This window comes from Mesoplodon mirus (genome assembly GCF_964341445.2).
Source record: "Mesoplodon mirus genome assembly, chromosome: 6".
In the NCBI taxonomy this organism is placed as follows: Eukaryota; Metazoa; Chordata; class Mammalia; order Artiodactyla; family Ziphiidae; genus Mesoplodon; species Mesoplodon mirus.
Genome location: NC_138982.1, coordinates 2,165,161 through 2,185,667, shown reverse-complemented (window position 1 = coordinate 2,185,667; position 20,507 = coordinate 2,165,161). Strand labels below are relative to the sequence as shown.

The 20,507-nt window shown below is 48.7% G+C and overlaps 1 protein-coding gene across 2 annotated transcripts in view; it reads right to left on the bottom strand.

The window, feature by feature from the left end:
- The window catches only part of EPHB1 (EPH receptor B1), a gene marked incomplete at both ends in the record, with an annotated part of 429,300 nt that overhangs the window by 74,344 nt on the left and 334,449 nt on the right, over positions 1-20,507 (bottom strand). For both annotated transcript variants that reach the window (XM_082625932.1, XM_082625933.1), the window contains 4 exons: positions 3,862-3,926; positions 4,760-4,868; positions 8,668-8,830; positions 16,684-16,808. In XM_082625932.1, the coding sequence (XP_082482058.1) occupies positions 3,862-3,926; positions 4,760-4,868; positions 8,668-8,830; positions 16,684-16,808 (462 nt within the window). The remainder of the gene's footprint in view (positions 1-3,861; positions 3,927-4,759; positions 4,869-8,667; positions 8,831-16,683; positions 16,809-20,507) is intronic.

Sequence of the window (20,507 nt, the reverse complement as noted above, 5' to 3'; positions counted from 1 at the left end):
ATCTTATTTGTTTTTGCTTTTCTCAAAGCTTAACAAAAGTAGCCCGGTGATTATATCTGCAGTTGCCTGTAACAAGGAGATGATTCTGTTAGGGTTGCTTTCTGAAAGGTCTTGACCCCTTACCAAGCCCTTACCTTCTTCTCTCCCCACCCCTGCACACTCCATCCATCTCAGACATCAGTGCAGTGTCAATCACCATCAAGTGTATAGTTGTCCATCCAAGTCCCATAAGTACCTGGTAGCATTTCCAAAATGTAGCATCAACTGGAACTTTTCTAAAGATAGATTACCCAGCCTACCCTAGCCCGCCTGGATCATCCCATCCAGGCAATTTTTAGTCAGCCAGCACCTTCTGCGGACTGGCCCATGGAAGCCTTGAGAACACTCTGTCTGTCTGTCTGCCTCTTCCCCGACATGGGAAACCCACACTCCCACCCACCCTTGAACATAAACCACAGGTTCCCAGGCTCTTCAGTCCAGCATCCAGCACCACATCCATGCACTTTCACTTCCCTACCTGCCTTGCCTCTAGTCTCTTTCACCCCAATCAAATCCCCCCTTACAAGTCTGTTCTCTGTGCTGCAGACTCAGAGCGGGGATGTAAGCCAGTGCCTTATGGAGCACTTGGCATTCTCAAATCGACCAGATCTGCCAGGGCTTCACGGACTAGAGAAGGTATTATGTTTGCCAACATTTCTGTTAGGTCTCCTTCAGCCTTTGCATCAGCTTGAAAGGCAGGTCTGGGAGGGCAGGGGCCGCTGACCTCTGTATGTAGCCCTATGCCCTCCCTGCCTGTGGGGAAGAGAGGCAGGGGCCCTCTCGGGTACTGTTGAGTGAGGCTGGGGAACTGCTGCAGGTTTTCTGTCCCTCTCAGGGCAGGAAGCACTTAGATGTCTAGGTTACCATCCACGTCCCACAGCGAGGTACATGCATGTGGATGGCCCAGGAATGGTTATGTGCACACATTCACATCAGGTGCATCCATCTTTCTGCCTCCTGCAGTGGGACCCAGAGAGAAGACCAACAAACCACCAACCAGGACTTCTGAGATTAGTCCTCACCCCATTTTGACTTGCTCCTGACCTCCAGCCACCTTGAGCCTCTGCAATATGGTAAGATCATGGGCTCTGAAGCCAGGTTTAGAGGGTGTGCGGTCCACCTTGGCCACCCATGAGTGGTGAGACCAGGCAAAGTCATGTCATTAATGTCTGCCACCTAGAGTGGTTGTCAGGGTCAGAGGGATTGACATGAGCCTCCAGAATAAAGGTCCCAATGCACCAAGTAGGTTTTCCATAACTAATTACTCCTACCCTCCCCCATCTCGGGCCAGGCCTATTCTCCACCAGAGCCTTGAGTTTCCTCTTCTGCTGTATGTGTGCTGAGTCTTCTCTCAGCTCCACAGCCCTTAGACTGTCATTCTCCAACAGTAATAGCTTTAGTCAGAATGATGGATGTCCGTGGGAGAAAATGCACTAATGCACCTCAAAGCATGAGGCTATGAGTTTAGAGAACCAGAGTGCAAAGAGGAGCCAGGTTTCGGGGACTGGATAAAAAGAGAACCGTTATGAATAGGAGGAAAGAGCATTTATAAAAAGGAGAACGGATTGAACAAGAAGACAGACTTCTAAGGCCAAGGAGGGAGTGAACTCTGGTCCATGAAGAACTCTGCGTTCCCGGGTCCCACCCTCACTGGTTGCAGCAAGGCCTCTGCGACTGCAGACTGGGTGGTGGGTTTTCTGTGGACCCTGAGAACCAGGAAAGCCTCTTCTGTTGGTCTTAGAGGGGACAGCGTTCCCCAGAAGCAGGCTGTGAGCACTTTGGGAGCAGACCTCTGTGCATGTGGGCGCCATGTGGAGGCCCAGCCAAGCCGGCCCCTCCAGAGCAGAATGGTCAGGTCTGAGGTTGAAGTGCCCCAAAAGGCAGCAAGATGCATCCCAGCTTGATGCTTAGGGACTTTCTGTACCCCGACTACGGGATGGTGACAAGGCTTAACTTACATGCCTTTAAAAAGGGACATTCTCACCTTCGGGTGTCTCTAGTCTTCAAAATGGCACTCCGCCTTTTGAACCCAATTTTGTGTCCTCTGCTTTCAAGCCCACATGGCCATCTTTAAATGTTTCATCCAGAGTTCAAAGGATGCCAAATCTGAAATAGACTTTATAGTGGCTCTCAACATGGCCAGGAGTCAGCCCAGAGCAGGGAGGCGGGGCAATGTCAGAATCCCGAGAGGCAGAGGCAGGGGGGCGGGGCAGTGGAGAAAGCCCTCCAGGTAAGTCTGATGCCCCCTGGAGGGGGCACCTTCACTTAAGAATCACAGATACATCACAGTCTCTGTTCTTGGGAAGGTAAGGCCCTGCCTGAAAGGGCAATGCACCGGTTACTATAAGAAAAATCATCTGTAGATTTTGCCGTGAGGCGCAGAGTCAGGATGTGAGGCAAGGAGAGAGAACACATTCAAGTTTCCCCTCTAAAACCAGTGATGTCTGGTTAAAATGGAGGCCCAACTGGCCTGCTGGGGGAAAGAAAGAGGGGTAAATGGGACTCTGAGTGTTGCAGGAACTGTGCCTATAGCCTTAGAAGGGGACTGCTCTCCCAAACCCTCACTCCCCATTTGTGCTCCTGATCATGGGGGCTGCCTGGACCACCGTGGGAGCCTCAGCTGGTGCCCAGCCCGCAGACCTCTCCCAGCCATGACTGTGGAACAGCAGCCCAGCTGCCAGGGGCTTGGACCTCTACAGACCCTTGGCAGGTTCTTGTTCTTGGATTGAAAGTCCCCGGGGAACAAAGTCATATCTACAGAGTGGCCTTTGTGCAGCTCCAGCCGGCATCGACCTTGGCCATGCCCGAACACCATGGGGGCATCCTGGCATCACTCTCCTGCCTTGGGTGACCTCAGGTGAAAACTTTTGCCTTGGAGCCCATTTCCGCTCCCAGAACCGCCCAGTGAAAGTCAGCTTAGGATGTGTGTAGACGGAACCTGTTTTGCATGCTCACTGCCCAGTGAGCAGGGAGAGGGGGCAGGCACAGCCACAGCAGGACTGAGGTGAGATGCAGCTCACGATGGAAGCCTGGGACAGAGAGGGCACAGCACACAGTGCTGGGGCAGGTTTCTGAGGGTGTCCATGGAATTCAAAAGGAGTTATTTAGAATCAGAGTGTGTCTGCTGTAAAGATCTAAGCATTCTGCTTTCTGGACTGAGTGGGACCTTTGCAGATCCTGCAACGTTGTCATTACACAGATCAAAGAATAATCCTGACAGAGGCCTTTACATTGCACGTTGGCGAGGGGAAATTTTAGTTATAAAATATTATATTTAGGTTTTGAAAAAAAACAGAGTAGATAATGAGTGAGAAAAAACTTTTCAAGGCACTGCTTAAAAGAAAACACTTGGGAGATATCCCAACACTTTGGCCTCTTGGGCTCTGCTATCTTTGTAATTCCCTACATTCGCGTTCTCTGGCTTATCTGTGAATTTGGTTAACACATTCCCCAGCCGCTCCATTGGATAAGATAAGGCAGAAGATGATAATAGAGAGCCCTCCGTCTTTTCCCACTGGGTCCGATTTCAGGATTCATTGGCTTGTTAAACCCAGTCTTCTCCCTGCATCCCATGTCCTCTATGGGCTTATCAATGCAGAAGATAATCTACCCACCAGGCATCCAATGAGTGCCCACGACGGGCGGACACAGATGGGGTGGGCAGCCTCAGTCCCTGGGGACCCAGCCGCTGGGCGCTGTGGCTCGGGAGGGGGCTTGTGATTGGGACCGGCCAGTCTGGCTATAAGGAGCCCTCCAATCACATGCCTGCTCGACTCAGTGGTTCTCCAGGGCTCATGTGGTAGGTGTCTACTTTCTACTCACCTCGGCCTGTGCTGTAATGCTGGAGCTTATCACTGTACACAGCTTCTTTGCTGTAAGCCCGTTTCCTGTGGACACAAGGGAGGGGACTGCTCTCAGCTGGGGTGCACCCCGACCACTCCGCTCCCGGGCCTCCTGTCCTGATGGGGGCTCACCCAGGCACCTCGTGGGATTGGATACTGCAACTCTCACTTTAAGTGGAGCTCCTGTCGTGGCCAGCATTCTGGCTTGACCACCACCTTGGGCAGCTGGGTCGAGGTCTTTCAAGTCACCATCTCTCAGAGCCTGGGCAGGGATGTGCGTCTCCATCATCAGAGCTTGGTGCCAAGGCTCTGGATGACGCCTATTAGCACTCTGGCAGCACTGCAGATCTGCTCGGGAGGGGCCCGCTGAATCTGGGCTAACCACCCAAGGCAGCAGCAACAGTATTAAAAATTCACAAGGCCTTCAGGGCCAGCCCTCCTGAAGGACACGGAGCTCCTCGTTTCCTCCTCGCTCCCCTCCTGCCCCACTGCGCCCTGCGCCGAAGGCCCTATAGCTCTGTAGCCAGAGGATGGGCTGCTGCACAGGGTGTGATGCTCCAGTGGGTCAAGTGCAATTTTGTAACTGTCACTCCAGGAAAACCATTGTGTGTAAGTGGGCTAAACGTCTTGGCTAAAATGAGGTTTGAGGACGAATGCTCAGAGCCTTGCCCAGCTCTTACAGAGGATTTTATCCCAGGCACAGAGAAAATAAATAATCTGGAGAATTCTAGGCTGCCTGTGGACGGAGATGGGATGATGACTGACGGTGCGTCCCTGAATGGTCAGGCCCTGTCCAGTCTGCATGACATGGGAGGGGTCCACAAGCGGGGCTTCCTGGGTCTAAGGAGAGCAGGTGCGGGCAGGAGCGGGGGGCCTACCTGCTGCAGACGATGGAGATGGCCACCAAGGACACGACGAACACGACCCCGGCTGCCGCCGAGCCAGCGATCAGGGGCAGCTGCTCACGCAGTTCAGACTTGTAATCGTCTAGGTGAGAAAGAGGCATTAGAAGCTTCCTGTATGCCCTTTGCATAGGGCTGGTACTCAGTGATGACAACAAAGACATTAGGTAGATGATAGATAGATAGATAGATAGATAGATAGGTTCTATGCTTCAGAGCTGTAAGCCTGACCCAAACCAAGAGTAATCTTTAAGTCACAAATAAACAAAAACAACAAAAACCAATTGACAGTGTCAACAATAAAGGCAAAACAGCAGTGACAGAGGATCTCAGAACTAAATTGATGACACTGGTCCCAGAGCAGAGGTGACTCCGATCTACACGCCCTCATTCGGAAGGTCTCTCAAAGGTCTGTCAGCCGTGTTAACGATACGTCTAATAGGGGGAATGGAAACCACTGCTGAAGTACCTCCTAAAACACGAAGTGGCTGAGATGCAGCCCAGTCAACAGATGCGCTGAGCAGAGATTTAAGGGTATCTGCAGCCAGCCAGCACTGCACCCAGTGCAGCAGAGGATGAAGGAGATGCCAAGAAACAGCCCAGCACCCTCAAGCTCACACTCAAGAGAATGGGTCCAGGTTTCTGCTGGTGCTAGAACCAGGCTGTATCACACGGGGGAGCGGTTGCCCGCCAGTCACAGAGGCAGACAGAGCTCGCCCAAACCCTGGCTTTACCACGGGGAAGCTTGGTGATCTCGGACAAAGCATTTAGTCTCTCTGACTCTCAGACTTCTTATCTGTTAAAATAAATTTTTTAATCAGATCATGTGACATATTTCACAGTGTTTGATCTATCACAGATGCCCTTAATACAAATTCTCTTTTCCTTAATCCATATAGACCACTTGGCCCAGTGGGCTATTATTATTATTGTGGTTATTCTCTCACTTGGTGTCAAGGAGCCATTATCGAATGTTCGGGACTGAGGCAGACGGAGGTCAAGCTAAGTATATGCTATAGCGAGTAGGGTAGCTGGATATAGTGAATAAAAGTATGGGCTGGCCGGTTAAATGTGAATTTCAGATAAACAACAAATAATGTTTTAGCCTAAGTCTGACCCAAATATTGCATGGGAGATACTTAGACTAAAACATTATTTGTTGTTTATCTGAAATTCACAACATTTAACTGACCATCCTGTGTTTTATCTGGCCCTCCTAACAATAATTCCTCTTGAAGTGAGGCTCTCATGCCCTGCATCAGAATCCCCGAAGCCCGACTGTACCTATTTCCAGGCCCCTCAGACCTACTGAATCAGAACCTCTGAGTGAAAGGCAGGGTATCTGCGTGTTTACCAAGCACTCCAGGTGGTTCTTATGAAACCTGATGTTTGGGAGCCATGCTTCGGCTCTGTGGGTGGAGGATGAGATTTCAAAAGACAAGGATGCTGTTCTTGAAGCCTCCCACTCTCTAGAAATCAATTTAAAAGACTGAAGGTAGAGTTCCAGTTTCCCTCTGCTGCGAGCTTTCTGTAATATGTGTGTTTGAAGAAAAAATAATTTGGCAAAAAATAAAATAAAATTCATGTTAATTAAAAAATTCCTAAGCCATGTGACCTTCACCCTTTCCAACTAATTCTAGAGTCAGAGGCTTGGAGAACCAATATCCTTGGGTTTAGAAGTCTCCTCCTCCACCCACAGAGTTGAAGGATGGTTATCAAACACTGGGGTGCATAGGAATCACCCAGAATACTTGGTAAACATGTAGATACCCTGCTGTATAAATGGGTTTAAAAAAAAAATGAGGCGAGCAAGTCAAAAGTTAGCAGGCTGGGCTTCCCTGATGGCGCAGTGGTTGAGAGTCCGCCTGCCGATGCAGGGGACACGGATTCGTGCCCCGGTCCGGGAAGATCCCACATGCCGCGGAGCGGCTGGGCCCGTGAGCCATGGCCGCTGAGCCTGCGCGTCCGGAGCCTGTGCTCCGCAACGGGGGAGACCACAACAGTGAGAGGCCCACGTACCGCAAAAAAAAAAAAAAAAAAAAAAAGTTAGCAGGCTGTAGCTAAGAGCAGCCAGGACCACAGCGGCTGCCCCACGTGGACGTCACCTGCCCAAAGCATGGTCACTGACCCTGGGCGGGATCCCACAAGTCCTGCCCGCCCCAGTGACCCTATCACTGACAACCTTCAGACTCACCTTTGTGCTGCATGGAGGCCTGAAGCCTCAGTGAACATATTACTACTGATGTGTGAACCTCAGTCATTAAGATAAATACTCTCGAATTTGGCCACTTACCAGAACTCTCCTACCTCCAACCTCTGTTGGGTTTACAAAACTTAACTGCCAAATGTAAAAGGAATAGCCTTCTTGGGAGAAATCTGTTACTTCTTGATTTGTCTAGCAAAACTGCCAAGAGACCAGTACTCAGAGCATTTTGAGTTTGGGCTTTTAATCCTGTGTAACTGCTGATGCCAACGTGCCCATAAATCTAGATGGTAAGTGAGGCGCAAAGAGGGGAGCAGAATCCTTAAGGAGCCGAAGACAGCCTGTGTGCTTTCACACCAGCCGTATTATTCATCTGGATAAACTGGCTCACCCGTCTACCCTAGCTCACCATCCTCAAAATATGAACCAAAACTCACCTAAAATAAACTCAGAGCTGGCTGCAAACTCTCATCCTCCAAAGGCCAGACGGCTCACATCAAAGCATCCAAGTACAGATCACTGGGAAGTGGGGGGCAAGCCCCCAGCTCAAGGCAGAGTCCTCACACTAGGATGCCCACCAGCATTGGCTTCTCTTACAAGTTTTCATGAGAAAATGGATATTATAATTTTTATATAAAATCATTTGATGTTTAAATCTTTCTGATGACTTTTTAAATTGTTTCAAAATATAATATGGGTCGGTAGAAAACCTCAAGCCCTCTTAAGGGCCTCATCAGAGAGTGCTGGCCTAAGATAAAATGTTATGTAAAGGCAGAGTGTTTTCTACATAATTTAAGTAATAAAGGAAAAATTAAAGGCGTTCAATTTGTGACGCTGGGAATAGAGTGACACCTGGGAAACTATCAGGACACAGCTCATCAGTGAATAAATAAATATAGAGAGATAGGTGGATAGAGAGTAGATAAGTAAATGAATACATACACTATGGTAAGTGGCTAATGTAGAGACAGACACCCATACAAAGGCTGAGGTTACAGGGAATTGGATTTTCATAACAATTAAATGAGGAGATCTCAGAGGACTGGGGGAGGTTGTTAAAACAGAGACCTACTAAAGCTCAAAGGTGGAAGTATTTTTGGTGACAGATTGTGTGGCCTTGGGGACATTTCAGAAACCAGTGGCCATGCTCTCTGGAGACGCCTCAGCAGGACCTACTGAGGGTTGCACATGAAGCTGCTTCAAATATTCTGAGACCCATGGGACAGCCACTCCCCAAATTGTGTCCCTCTGTTTTCTTTCTGGAGTCCTCGGCTCATGCGGTGAGGCTACGCGTTCAACCCCCAGCCTCCAGAACAGAGGAGTGAAGTGGGAGTGAGGGTGAAACAACACAGGCGCCAACAGAGGCGTATCCTTGAGTTCTGTGTGCGCCTCACTGCTGTGCAAACGCAGGCCAACACGTGGGGGCCTCTAGGCATGCGGGGTACATAGACCTTTCCAAGGCAAATCCACTAGATGTTGAGAAACGGGCCAGACTTCCGACAGATGCCCTGCCTAGTGAATCGAGGAGTCTACACGGCCCTACTGGGGACAAACACTTCCTTGGGAATTCCACTGGAATCCAGTTAGCAGTTGGCAGTTTGGCTGCGAGTATAGCCTTGCAGGGGGCTCTTCCCTCCTCCGGCAGCCTGCCCTGTGCCCAGGTCACCAGTCTGCCTCTTACCATCCGTCAGAGTCTGGAAGCACATCTTGCCGCTGAACTTGCCATAGCCAGCCACGGTGCGGGCACGCACCTGGACCACGTACACCATGCCGGGCCGCAGGCCATCGATCCGCGCGGTGTTGGTCTGGCTCCTGGCCATGGAGGAGTTGAACTCGTTGTGCTCCTGCAGAAGAGCAAGGGGAAGAGGTGGGCAGCCTGCTCCTAAGCATGCGGGCCCCTCAGTTCTTGGTCCTGCAGACCTGCTAGAAGTTGTCCCCAGCCCCAAGCCATCCCTCGAAACAGGGACAGACTGGCCTGGACCTAAAGAATGCCATATCAGCTCTGGACCATGTGGTGGTGATGCTCTGAAGAGAGGGCTCTGAGCGAATGGCTGAGCTCTCACGGACTGGCATGGGGGACACAGTCATTTTCTACTCCTTCCCCTCCGGGGTTCAGAGACAGAATCACAAAGCACATCCAGGTTTGCAAACCCACTCTGGTCTCTGACCTCAGCCGAAGCAAACTGGGTCACATTCACACTCTACCTGCCTCTCTCTGTGTTGCTTCTGCTGAGTCCTGGTCTTTCCTCTCCTCACTCAAGATCTTCTAGGTCATTCCACACAGTGGCTCTTCTAGATCACACCGTAAGGGCCCTCAAGTCCTTAGACAAATGACTTTGTGTCCACTCACTCCACTGAAAACTCGAGGCTGTTCTGGACTACCTGCTTCTGCCTTCGCTTTGGTGTGTGTCCATCTGGGTCCCCATAGTCTGAGTTCCTCTCCACCAGCATCTAGGGAGGACATGGCCCTTCTCCTGGAGAGCAGGGTCTGTGTCCTCACCTCTCCCACTATCCAGGGGGTGAGCCCCACCCTCCTGTGTGTCACTGTCTCCAGCACCTTCTGCCCTGCCCTCTACAGTCCCTGTTACCTGCACACAGGTGTCCTCAGGCATGCACAGACCTTGCTTGAGTCTCTTTCTTCTGACTCTCCCATCCACCGCGAGTGCCCTTAAAGGGTCCTTGCTTTTGCTCTCCTTGCTGCTGATCTTGTGTAATATATGGTTTGCACCTGGACTTTTGCAGCCTCCCATCTTTTCTGCCACTCTCTCCCTACCCAAACTCAACTTCGTGTGTAAAAAAGATCTCTGACTCCCTAAAGCTATTATCAGATAAAGACAAAACTCCTCAATCTCAGTCCACGCGTCTTTCATAACAAAGTCAATTCCAATCTCTCACATCCCCCTAAATCGCCACCTTGTTGCCCCTCCAGGTACCACAGCCCTGGCCCCCAGGCCTTTGCTTAGGCTGTTTTCCCAGTTGGAAATGCCTCTCTCCAGGCCTCCTCTGCCATCTCCAGGCTCCTTACGCCTACAGCCCTCCAGGCCTCCTCTCCTAGGAGAGCACCCCTCACTGTTCCAGCCCATGGACTCTCCTCACTGCTACCCTACATCCCTCCACCTCACCCTCAGAACTTCTGTGAACACCATTCCTGGTCTCTAATCAGTCCCACGTGAGCATCGTGAAGATGGTGGCTTATCCCCCAGTGTGCAGGCACAGAAGTTTAGAGTCTGGGGCTGCCCCTGTTTTGCACCATGAATCTTAGAGCAAAATGGCAACATTAGTGAAAATGAAGATCTTGGGTCCCCGAGAAGGAGGTCCCGAGTCCCACGTACAGATCTAGGGCACTGTGACAAGTTCTAGGCACAGCGTCCAAGAGGCATGGTGACCAATGAGAGGAAAGCTGATGACCAGAGGTCTGTAAGCCACATCCTTAGTCAAAGGACAGAAGAGACATGGGGAGTTGAACCAGGACAAAAGCATACAGCCCCATGATAAGAAATTACCGTGGTCTTAAAATATGAAAAAAGTCTACTTTGCAGAGGCAGAGATGCCTGGATGTGTAATCATTCATTCATTTGGCCAGGTGGTCATATTGATGACACACTACCACGTGCTGGGCACAATACAAGGGCTGCAGGTACCAAGGCATGGTCCCTGCCCTTGGGTACGCAACATCGTGTGGGGTGGGGCCAAAAGCAAACAGAAGATGACAACAGTGCTGAGTGAGTGACTTGGCAGAGGGCAGCTCAGGGGGTCCCCCAGCCTAGAGTGACAAGGTGGTTGAGAGGGGCTCCGAGAAAGGGTGACATGAGTGGGTCATGGAAGAGGAAAGAAATTAGCCCCATGGATGAGTGAGGAGAGTGAGAACTGAATAGAATATCCCCTGAGAACAGGATAAAACATGCAAAGGTGAGGTCTAAAGGGCTTCAGGAGCCTGCAAGTGAGTGGGCATCTCTGGAGCGTAAGTGGCATGGGGGTGGTGATGAGTGGCTTGGGAGCAGTTGTAAGGGACTCCAGGTTAGAGGTCAGAGCAAAGAGACACGTGAATGTTACAAAGAGGCCCACGCTCACACTAAGTGAGGTGATATCCATTAGCCTCTGGGAGAGACGGCCTGGGGAGGGACTGCCTGTCCATCACTTGACCTACTTAAAAAGTAGATGGGGCCTCCCTGGTGGCGCAGTGGTTGAGAGTCCGCCTGCCGATGCAGGGGATACGGGTTCGTGCCCCGGTCTGGGAGGATCCCATATGCCGCGGAGCGGCTGGGCCCGTGGGCCGTGGCCGCTGAGCCTGCGCGTCCGGAGCCTGCGCGTCCGGAGCCTGTGCTCCGCAACGGGAGAGGCCACAGCAGTGAGGGGCCCGCATACCGCAAAAAGAAAAAAAAAAAAAAAAAAAAAAAAAAAAAAAAAAAAGTAGATGGATGCCCCCCTCCTCAACCCAGCCCCCACCAATCAGGGATTGAGCAGAAAGAAGGTCATCCACTCTAGAAGGGATGCCATCTAGAACTTTGATCATTACTATCTTGACATGCTGGAGATCTGAAACTGTGAAAATCATAGTCCACCTTACAAATTAGGACAAAATCCCATTGCTACAAAATCCAGGTGACTGCCTGAATTCTCTGGTTTTACTGGAATCAGATGCAAGTGTGCACTGCTTGAAATAAGTAAAGCATTGTCTGGGCAGCTCTTTTACTGCAAATTGTGTTCTGGTATATTGGCATTTGGATTGTGAGGACCAAACATCAACCCATGATCACTTCATCGTCTACGCATCCTTCAAGAAGTTCAATGATGAAAATGAGGATCAGTCCTTGTTCTCTCAGAGCCATTCATCAGCCTCAGGCAAACACGTGAGAGTGAAGAGCAGGGTTGTTTTCTGTTGTTCTTTTTCTTTTCTTTCTTTTTTTTTTTTTTTTTGGTTGCTTATGACTGATTTCACAAGTGTATGGGAGACAGAGGCTGCAGCTGTTGAGGGCAGAGACCACATCTTCTTTCTCCATCCCCAATACATAGCACAGGGCTTGCCCTGCCTGAGTGCCCAACACCTCAGTGCTAAATGAATGAATAAACAGCACACTTTGGACCAGTCATTTTTACCCATCGATGGAGCACAAGACATTGCCAGAGTCTGAAAGAGTTCCTATGAGAAAATGATCCTAAATTTGAGGGGTAGAAATTCCCAAGGCCTAAGGCAGCCCCTTCTCACCTAGACAGTTAATAAGAAGGGCGAGTCCATGTCTAAACACTTAATCATTAAGACAGCCGAGAGCAGCTGTAGATGCTCCTCCCTTGGTTTGCCTACAAGTGCTGATGCCAGGAGTGAAAAGTGCTACAAGACAGTAAACAAGAGGGAATGATGAATGGAAACGTATTAAAATGGGGAAGGGGATGGACATGGGAGAGGCCCTGGAAGTGTCACCAGCTCGATGGCATCTGAGCTCTCTATGAATGAGCTGTTGCAGGAGATGAAAGCCTCATTGATTCTACTCACAGCGCTGAGATTGAAAGGTGTACCAAGCACAAACCATGAGTGTGATATGGAGCCGGAGACCTGGGCTTGGAAAACTACAGCCTATGGCCAGCTACCTGTTTTTGTAAATAAAGTTTTATTGGATCCCAGCCATGCCCATCTATTGACATCTCTTGCCCATGGCTGCTTTCCTGCTACAAAGGCAGAGTTGAGTAGTCGGGCTAGAGACTCTATGGCCCACAAGCCTAAAATATTTACTACCTGGTCCTCACAGAAAAATGGTGCTGATTCCTGGTTTAGAAGAAGTAGTGCATGATGGAGGAATGATGAGTTCAGTTTCTTTGGACTGAATCCAGGACATCTACTGGGCTGAGTTCTACTTGTGTTTGCATCTTCTTAAGACCAGGGTTCCACAGCTTTGTGGAGTAGGGAGGGAAAACATTCTGGTTACAAGCACTTGGATTGAAAATTAAGATACAATCTCTTATTTCAGCGGGCCATGCTAATTTTCAGATCCTCAGCATCAGCACAATTGCATCCAGTCCTACACTGAGCTCAGAAATATACTGAAATATAGTAAAAATATCTATAGTTCTAGTTCTGTGGTTCTCTAGCTGTGACCTGTGAGGTCATGGGTAAGTCATTTAACCTTTCTGTGACTTAGTTCCATCATCCATAAATTGGTTATACCTGGCTTTCAAGTATCTTTCTTTTATTTCTTTTAAGGATCAAAAGTAATATATTTGGCATATAATCGGCACTCAATATATGATGAATTATTATCATTGTGGCTATTATTTCAAAATACCCTCACAAGGTAATGTCCTTTCTTTAGACATATTAGAAGTGGTCAAGGCATGTAATGTATTTTATAGTCAAGCACTTTATAAGTGAGGAAGAGTTCTATCGTAATATACCAAATGGCAACCAGTGCTTAGGTGAAGAATCTTCTGCATTCCTGAAAAAAGCATTCTATCTTCTGGGACAATGACATCCTTCACTGAGGTGTGGAAGCCCCCGCAGGTCTTGAGCTACTGTGCATGTGTTTTGTTAATAATTGGTATAAATTACTGAGAAGTAGGGGCAGGGCCTAAGATGGGAGAATAATCTTCCTTCATAGTGTCAGAAGTTGGGGTCAACTACAGTTTGTCCAGGGAGAAGGTGAGGTCAGCTACAGTTTGTACAGGGAAAGGCCATGGAGGACTCGGGTGTGGGCTGGGGAATGAGGAGCCAGGGGACACAGGCATGAGCCTCATGGTTTCAGTTCTGCACCTTTCACCCCCGTCCCAGGGTGAATGCCCTTGGCATGGCAGGTGAGGAGAAGGGCCGGTGGTTTCCCATGCATCCAGCCCGTTCCCAGCACTGCCACGGGCTGCAGGGCAAAGAACCCAGGCTATAGACTCCCTTTCTAGCTGTGTGACCTGAGCAACTGGGTTTTGTTTTTTTCAACTTCTTTGTGCATTTGTTTCTTTTACCCAAAACAATGATACTAATATTTACTAGACTGATTTGTGAAAGGGGAGAGGAGATGATGTTTAGAAAGCCTCTGACACCCAACAGGGGCACACTAGGGAGAAAGTGTTATTATTTATCTGAGATGAGCCATAAGGCTCAAGTTCATGTGTGTGTGGGAAGGGGGGCTGGGTGGGACCTTACTGGTGACTCTGACATTACACCATATAAGGCCAAGCATAATATTCTACTGGACTTGGTCAATAGAACTAGGTCTAGGTCAACTTGAACTTGGTCTAGGTCAACTTTGGTGATGAAACGAGGCCATATAATCAATAGGTCCAGATGGGTCCAAAACATTTTTGGATTGGTCCAACATTTACTTTACTAAATGATTAAAAATATCTAGCAAATAAGGGTCCCCAATTCAAAGTTGAATGGATATAATGGTTGCTTATGAATCCAGATCATTTGAATTACCCCCAATTCCCTGAATTATCAGAATCAACTGTCTACAAAACCCAGTTTCCTCTAAATGAGTAGAAAGCCGCCTAACCCTCACCTTGCTTGCAAGTTCGGCTGTAATGGCTGCAGGGAACACCTCCTTGCAGGCTAGACTGGTGATCCATCTGAGCTTCTGCTTTCAGGGAGGTAAACTGGTGCCATTTTACAAATGTGAAAACTGACCTAGAGTAATGGTTCAGTAATGGACCATGGCTGTGTGTCTGTCAGTTGTGGACGGCCCTGGAATCCAGGGCTCCCTTCCCAGTGCAGTCATGCTCCACTTTCAACACTGCCTCCATGTTGGAGGCTAAAGGTCTTCATCCCTGTTCCTCTTTGTATCCCCACTGATGCACTGGATGATCTCACCCATACCATGCACACACTGGCAACTTCCAGATGGTCATCTCCAGCCTGTCCTCTCCCCTGAACTCCAGAAGTGCACATCTAGCTGCCTGCTCCACATCTCCACTTGGCTATCTCAGGGGCATTTTAGACATGGAGCTGAACTTTGGTCCCTTCCCTCACCCCAGACATGCTCTGCCTACAGTGATCCTCCTCTCAGCCACTGGTGTTGCCATTTTTCTAGTGACTCAGACCCAAACCCTCCCACATCCAAAACCCAAACTTTTGGAAATCCCATTGGTTTGTCTTTAGTTTATACACTTGGAAATCAACTATGTTTCATCAGCCATCTGCTTCCACTTCGATTCAAACCACCATCATCCTTGTCTTAGATGATTGTAATCTAACAGGTCTATTTTCAATGGAAAAGCCTGAATGATCCTTTTAAACTGTAAGTCAGATTTTGTCTCTCCTCTGCACCAAACCCTGCTATGGATTCCCATCTTATGCAGTGGAAAGGCTCGAGTTCTTAAGGCCTAACATGATCATCTCCTCTGATTACCTCTCCCCTGACTACTATTTTCCCATTTCTCGTATGACTCCAGTCATGCCAGTCTCCTTCCTGCTCCTTGAACCAACAGTCACGATCTTACTTCAGGGCCTTTGCACAAGCTCTCTATTCCCCAGATGCCTGCTTCACAACACCCTTATTTCCTGCAGGTGTTTACTTAGAACTTACCTTCTCCAAGAGGCCCACCTTTACCATTCTATTTATTTCTGCAACCTACTTCTCCCCCAAACCTGACCCTCCTGACCCCATTTACCTTGATCTGCTTTCCCCCTAATTTACACTCATTTTCTAACACACTAGATGATATCTTTATTTGTTATATTCATTATTCATTGTCTCTCTCTTTCTATTGGAAAGTAAGCTTCTTGAGGACAGGAATCCTTGCTTTGATCACTAATGTATCTTAGAATAGTAACTGACAAATAGCAGGCACTCAATAAATACTTGCCGAATAATAAAGGAATAAATCTGGTATTTGCAAAAATATTGTGTTGGGTCAGTATAGAAAGCACTATATTTTCCTGGGATTTTGCAAATTCTTTAGATCACCATGGTGGAAGGAAAGCCCTGCTTCCCCCACAGATAGGCCAGGGGTCAACTCCGCAGGGCACCATTTCCCTCTTCTTGGCAGGGCATGCCCTGCTGTAGCCCCCAGCAGCAGCTGTGAGAGAGCAGTCAAGGTAAATAACATACAATTTTCTATTTCGATTAATTTCTATCTATCCTTTTACATTTCCATTTAAATATTTTAAACCTCCATACATAGCTGAGCACAGTAGTATATGCATATAATTTATAAATCAACAATCTTATATTGGAGGTATATGATCAAAAACTTTGAAAAACACCAGTTTAGGTAATTTCCTGATGGTACATTGGTTAGGACTCTGTGCTTTCACTGCCGTGGGTCCGGGTTCAATTCCTGGTTGGGGAACTAAGATCCTGCAAGCCGTGTGGCATGGCCATAAAAGAAAAAGAAAAACACTAGTTTTCAAAACCACAGAATCTTCAGAAAGTTCAAGAGACACCTGGTGTGTATGTAGCATCTGCATTAGTATAGCAAGCATGTGACTGGGAGAATAGGTTTGGTCCTGCCCATGCATGACAGCCCAGTGAGCGGTGCAGACAGCGGGGTTGGAAGGTTCTCTCTTGAGTTGGTACAGAAAGTACCTGGGCTTTGGAGGCCTTTGCTGGGGCAGAGCTGGGAGCACTCTCAAGGAGTCTCTGACCTGCATCACCAGATTCCTCCCCCACTCAGGACTCCCTCTAGCCTGTCTCCCTGGGACCTCAGCTGACCACCACCCACGGAAAAGTGGTTGGCCCTGGGTCTTGCAAGCCTGCAGGCAGGGCTGGCTCACCTTCTCATAGTACCGGATCTCATAGTCCAGGATGATGCCATTGGGCTGCTCCGGCTGCGGCCATGACAAGGTGATGCTCCTCATGGTGGCACTGACCTGGTGCATGATGGGGACAGTGGAAGGGGCTGCAGAGAGAGGAAGAGACAGGGCAGATGAACAGACCCTCGATTATACGAGAAGTGCTGTCTTTCAGAGACAAAGGGGCAGAGAAATGTCATTGGACATTTCTCATCAACTAAGCTGGATCTACAGAACTTCCTGTGGGTTTTGCAGAACAAATGGAGTTTGAGTACCAAAGGAGAGAAAAGTTGACAATTTAGGACAAGAGGACATGTGTGAGGGCAGGGAACAGAGTGGACAGGAAGAAAAAAGTTTTGACCAAAACAAGAAATGGCTGGAGAAATCACAGGAAAACAGTGTGGGCAGGGAATGTTGGAGACACGCATGGAGGGTGGGACCAGCAGGACAAGTCCAGGCTTCAGGCAGTGGAACAAGAGGTGTGATGGAATGTCTTTGAGCAGATGGTATTGAAGGAACCTCAGTCTTGCAGGAATGGGCTGAGCCATCACAGAGAAGAGGATCTGGAGGCAAAAGGCCTGACAGTGAGAGAGTCGAGCTGGTCAGTACAGAATTGCTGTGCAGTGGAAAGGAACATTCTAGCAAACATCTCCTTCTGAGACTGCATGGAAGATTTTGCTGCATTTCAAAAGGAAGAGAGGTGGCATCTCTCAAGAAGACATGAACACAGACCAAAAACAGAGTTCTTGTAGACTTCTGTCAGAGTTTTCCAAATGAGGACATTTGCTGTTGAGAGCTCACAAATATAAATGAAGAAATTGTACACAAACCAAACATTTGGAAACAGAATAATAATTCCAAAATCTGTGAAGTGCTTCCGAGAGCTCTCTTTAAAAAGAATATTATTTATTTCCCAATTCAACATTGTTCACACAGTGTAAGTAAAATGAAAACAGTCTGGAGATACTAAATGAGGGTTGTCTGTCTGGGAGAAGAGGCGGGTGATGGATGAGGCCTGCAGTCTGTGCTCTGCTCAGGGGCTGTTCCATTTAGTCCTGGCACTTCTGCAGTGACGAAGGTCGCTTCCTCACACAAACTCCACTGTACAAGGCTTTCTCTGGGGACCATGGCTGAGTGACATTTACTATCCTGGATTTAAGTTAACAGATTCCCCTGCAAGACCTGAAATTACAGAGCACGGGTCCCGGGTCACAGGCGATTCCTCATTCTCCATGATCCACGGACTCTCAGTGAGAACCTATTGCGTGAGGCCCCTGGGCTGGGGTGGAGACACAGAGCTGTGAAGATGCTCACAGTCCAGGGGAACCGTAAGGAGAGCACAGAAGAAGAGGTGTTGTGTTGAGCCCTTAGAATTGGAGTGTCTGCCTGGGACTTTGCCCACTTCCCATTAGAGACTTCATCATGGCCGTGAAAATGTGCCCCTCAGGGCTCCTACCCCTGGGAGCATAATTGCCTAATGACCGACCCCAGCTGCTGCATTCTGCAATCCATCACTGCATCCACGCAGAACCCCCTTCCCACATGCTGCTCGCAGCCAATGACTGAGAATGGCAGGGATGCTAAGGCAGGCCCATTCCTGACTCTTCTGATGGGCAACTTCTGCTCAAGTACTGCCCACTGGATATCCCAACACTTCCCTGTAACCTGTGGCAGCCTAAGACTCCTCCCACTCAATCCTCCTTCCTTCTCTCTCTCCTTCAGAGGGATCAGAACTTCACTGTTGTCTGATAGCTCTCCTAGCCTCCTCTGGCCTCCACCCCATTTCCCTAGTAAATCTGATCCCATCCTATCCCATCTTGGTGTCTGCTTCGTGGATGACCTGAGCTGATGCAGTCCTGAATCTCCCTATCAAGTATTCCCTGCCCCGCCCTGCTGCATTCCCAGGGATGGGAAGCTCACTGCCTCCAGAAGCTGCCGCTCCACACCTGGATACCTCTCACCAACTTGCATGTCTTCCTTATCCTTATCTGAAATACGTCTTCTTCCTACCAGTCTCAGTTCTGCCAATTGAAGTAATATAGAATGTTCCCTCTTCCACAGAATGGCTAGTTAAATAGCAAAAGAAACTACTGAGGTCTCCCCTGAGTTTTTCCTGCTGAAAGGAATGGCCAGATACTATGAACATTTCTCCCATGATATGCCACCACCTGAGGTGGCTCTTTTCCACACGGGGCTCATGTTATCTAAATCTCTTTAGGCATAAGGCCCAGAGGTGAACCCAGTTCTCTCACTGCTGTTTGAACAGCAAAGATTAGAGTAAAACTAATATCCACCATGATCTGTGTATTATACATCTATTAATATGACCATTAGCCTTTGCTTCAAAAACACGTCCCTGCTATTTGATTTTGAAACCACAGTCAGTATAACCTTTAGGTTTTCCCATGGTATGCACCTCATCTTTTGTCTGTAGAGTTGGCTTTTAGCTTTGACTACAGGGATTTACATGTGCCTTTATGGTGCTAATTTGGCCTATGAGTCTGGTAAGTTGAAATAATTTTTGATCCTGTCTCAACCATCAAATGCATCTTCTCTTCCTCTCAACTTAGGATCATGGCCCAGATTCATTAATTAGCTATTTAAACAAATACTTATTGAGCATCTGTCATGTGCCAGCAGTAATCATCCTAGGTTGTAGAGCTTCCCTAGTGAACAAATTAACATTTCTTGCCTTCATAGAGCTTCTTTTCTAGTGGAGGGATTCAGAGATTAGACATAATAAATAAGTAAATTACAAGGTATGTTAAAAATATTAAGTACAATCGGAAAACATGGAGCAGAGAAGAAGGGGTACAGAATGCCAAAGTATAGGAGGCCAGCCAGGGGACGGCTGCCATTCTGAAGCATGTGTTCGGCCAGGCCTTGCCTGAGAAGTAGACGCAGGAGCACAGAGATGAAGGAGGGCAAAGAGGGAGCCAGGCGGATGCCTGGGAGAAAAGCATGTGAGAGGGAGAGGCCAGGGCAAAGTTTCTGATCTGGGAGCATCCTGGTGTTTCAGGGCAACAGAAGAGAGACAGTGGGACTGGTGCAGAAATGAGGTCATGGATGGTAGGGCCCCCAGACACACTAAAAGAGGACGTTGGCTTCTACTGAGAGAGATGGGGACCCATGGGAGGGTCGCAAACAGGGGGGTGACATCATGTGAGTTACATGTTACCAGTATCACCCTGTGCTATATTGCTAATGGAATGCGGGGGCCGTGTGAAAGCTGAAAGAATCATCCAGCTGGAAGATCATGGTGACTTGGACCAGGCTTGGAGTGGTGGAGGTGGTGAGAGAGGAGATGGTCAGATTCTGAATATATTTAGAATATATCTCAGTGGCTGTGTTTCTGGTCTGAGCAGCTGGAAAAGTGGGGCAGCCATCGACTGAGATCAGGGACAACGTCGGTACAAACAGTTTGGGAGGAAAGAACAGGTGGTCCACTTCGGACCTGCTGGTTTCAAGACATCCAGGATGTCCCAGCGGAGATGCTGAGTAGGCCAATGCATGTCGAAGAGGTCCAGACTGCAGTTATACATGTGAAGTCATCATATTTCAGAGATATTGAAAGCACTGGAAATGACAGAAATCACCAAGAGACAGAGCAGAAGAGGGTATATAGTCTAAGACTCAGGAGGTGATGGGAAAGCCACCAAGGGGCCCGAGAAAGAAAGGCCAGTGATGTGGAAGGAGAGCCAGAGAGTGCGATCGCCTAGAAATCAAGCGGCAGTCAGCGTTCCCCGGAGGACAGGATGTGTGAGATGCCACGGCTGAGTCACCAAAGGGAAACTAGGCAGTGAGTG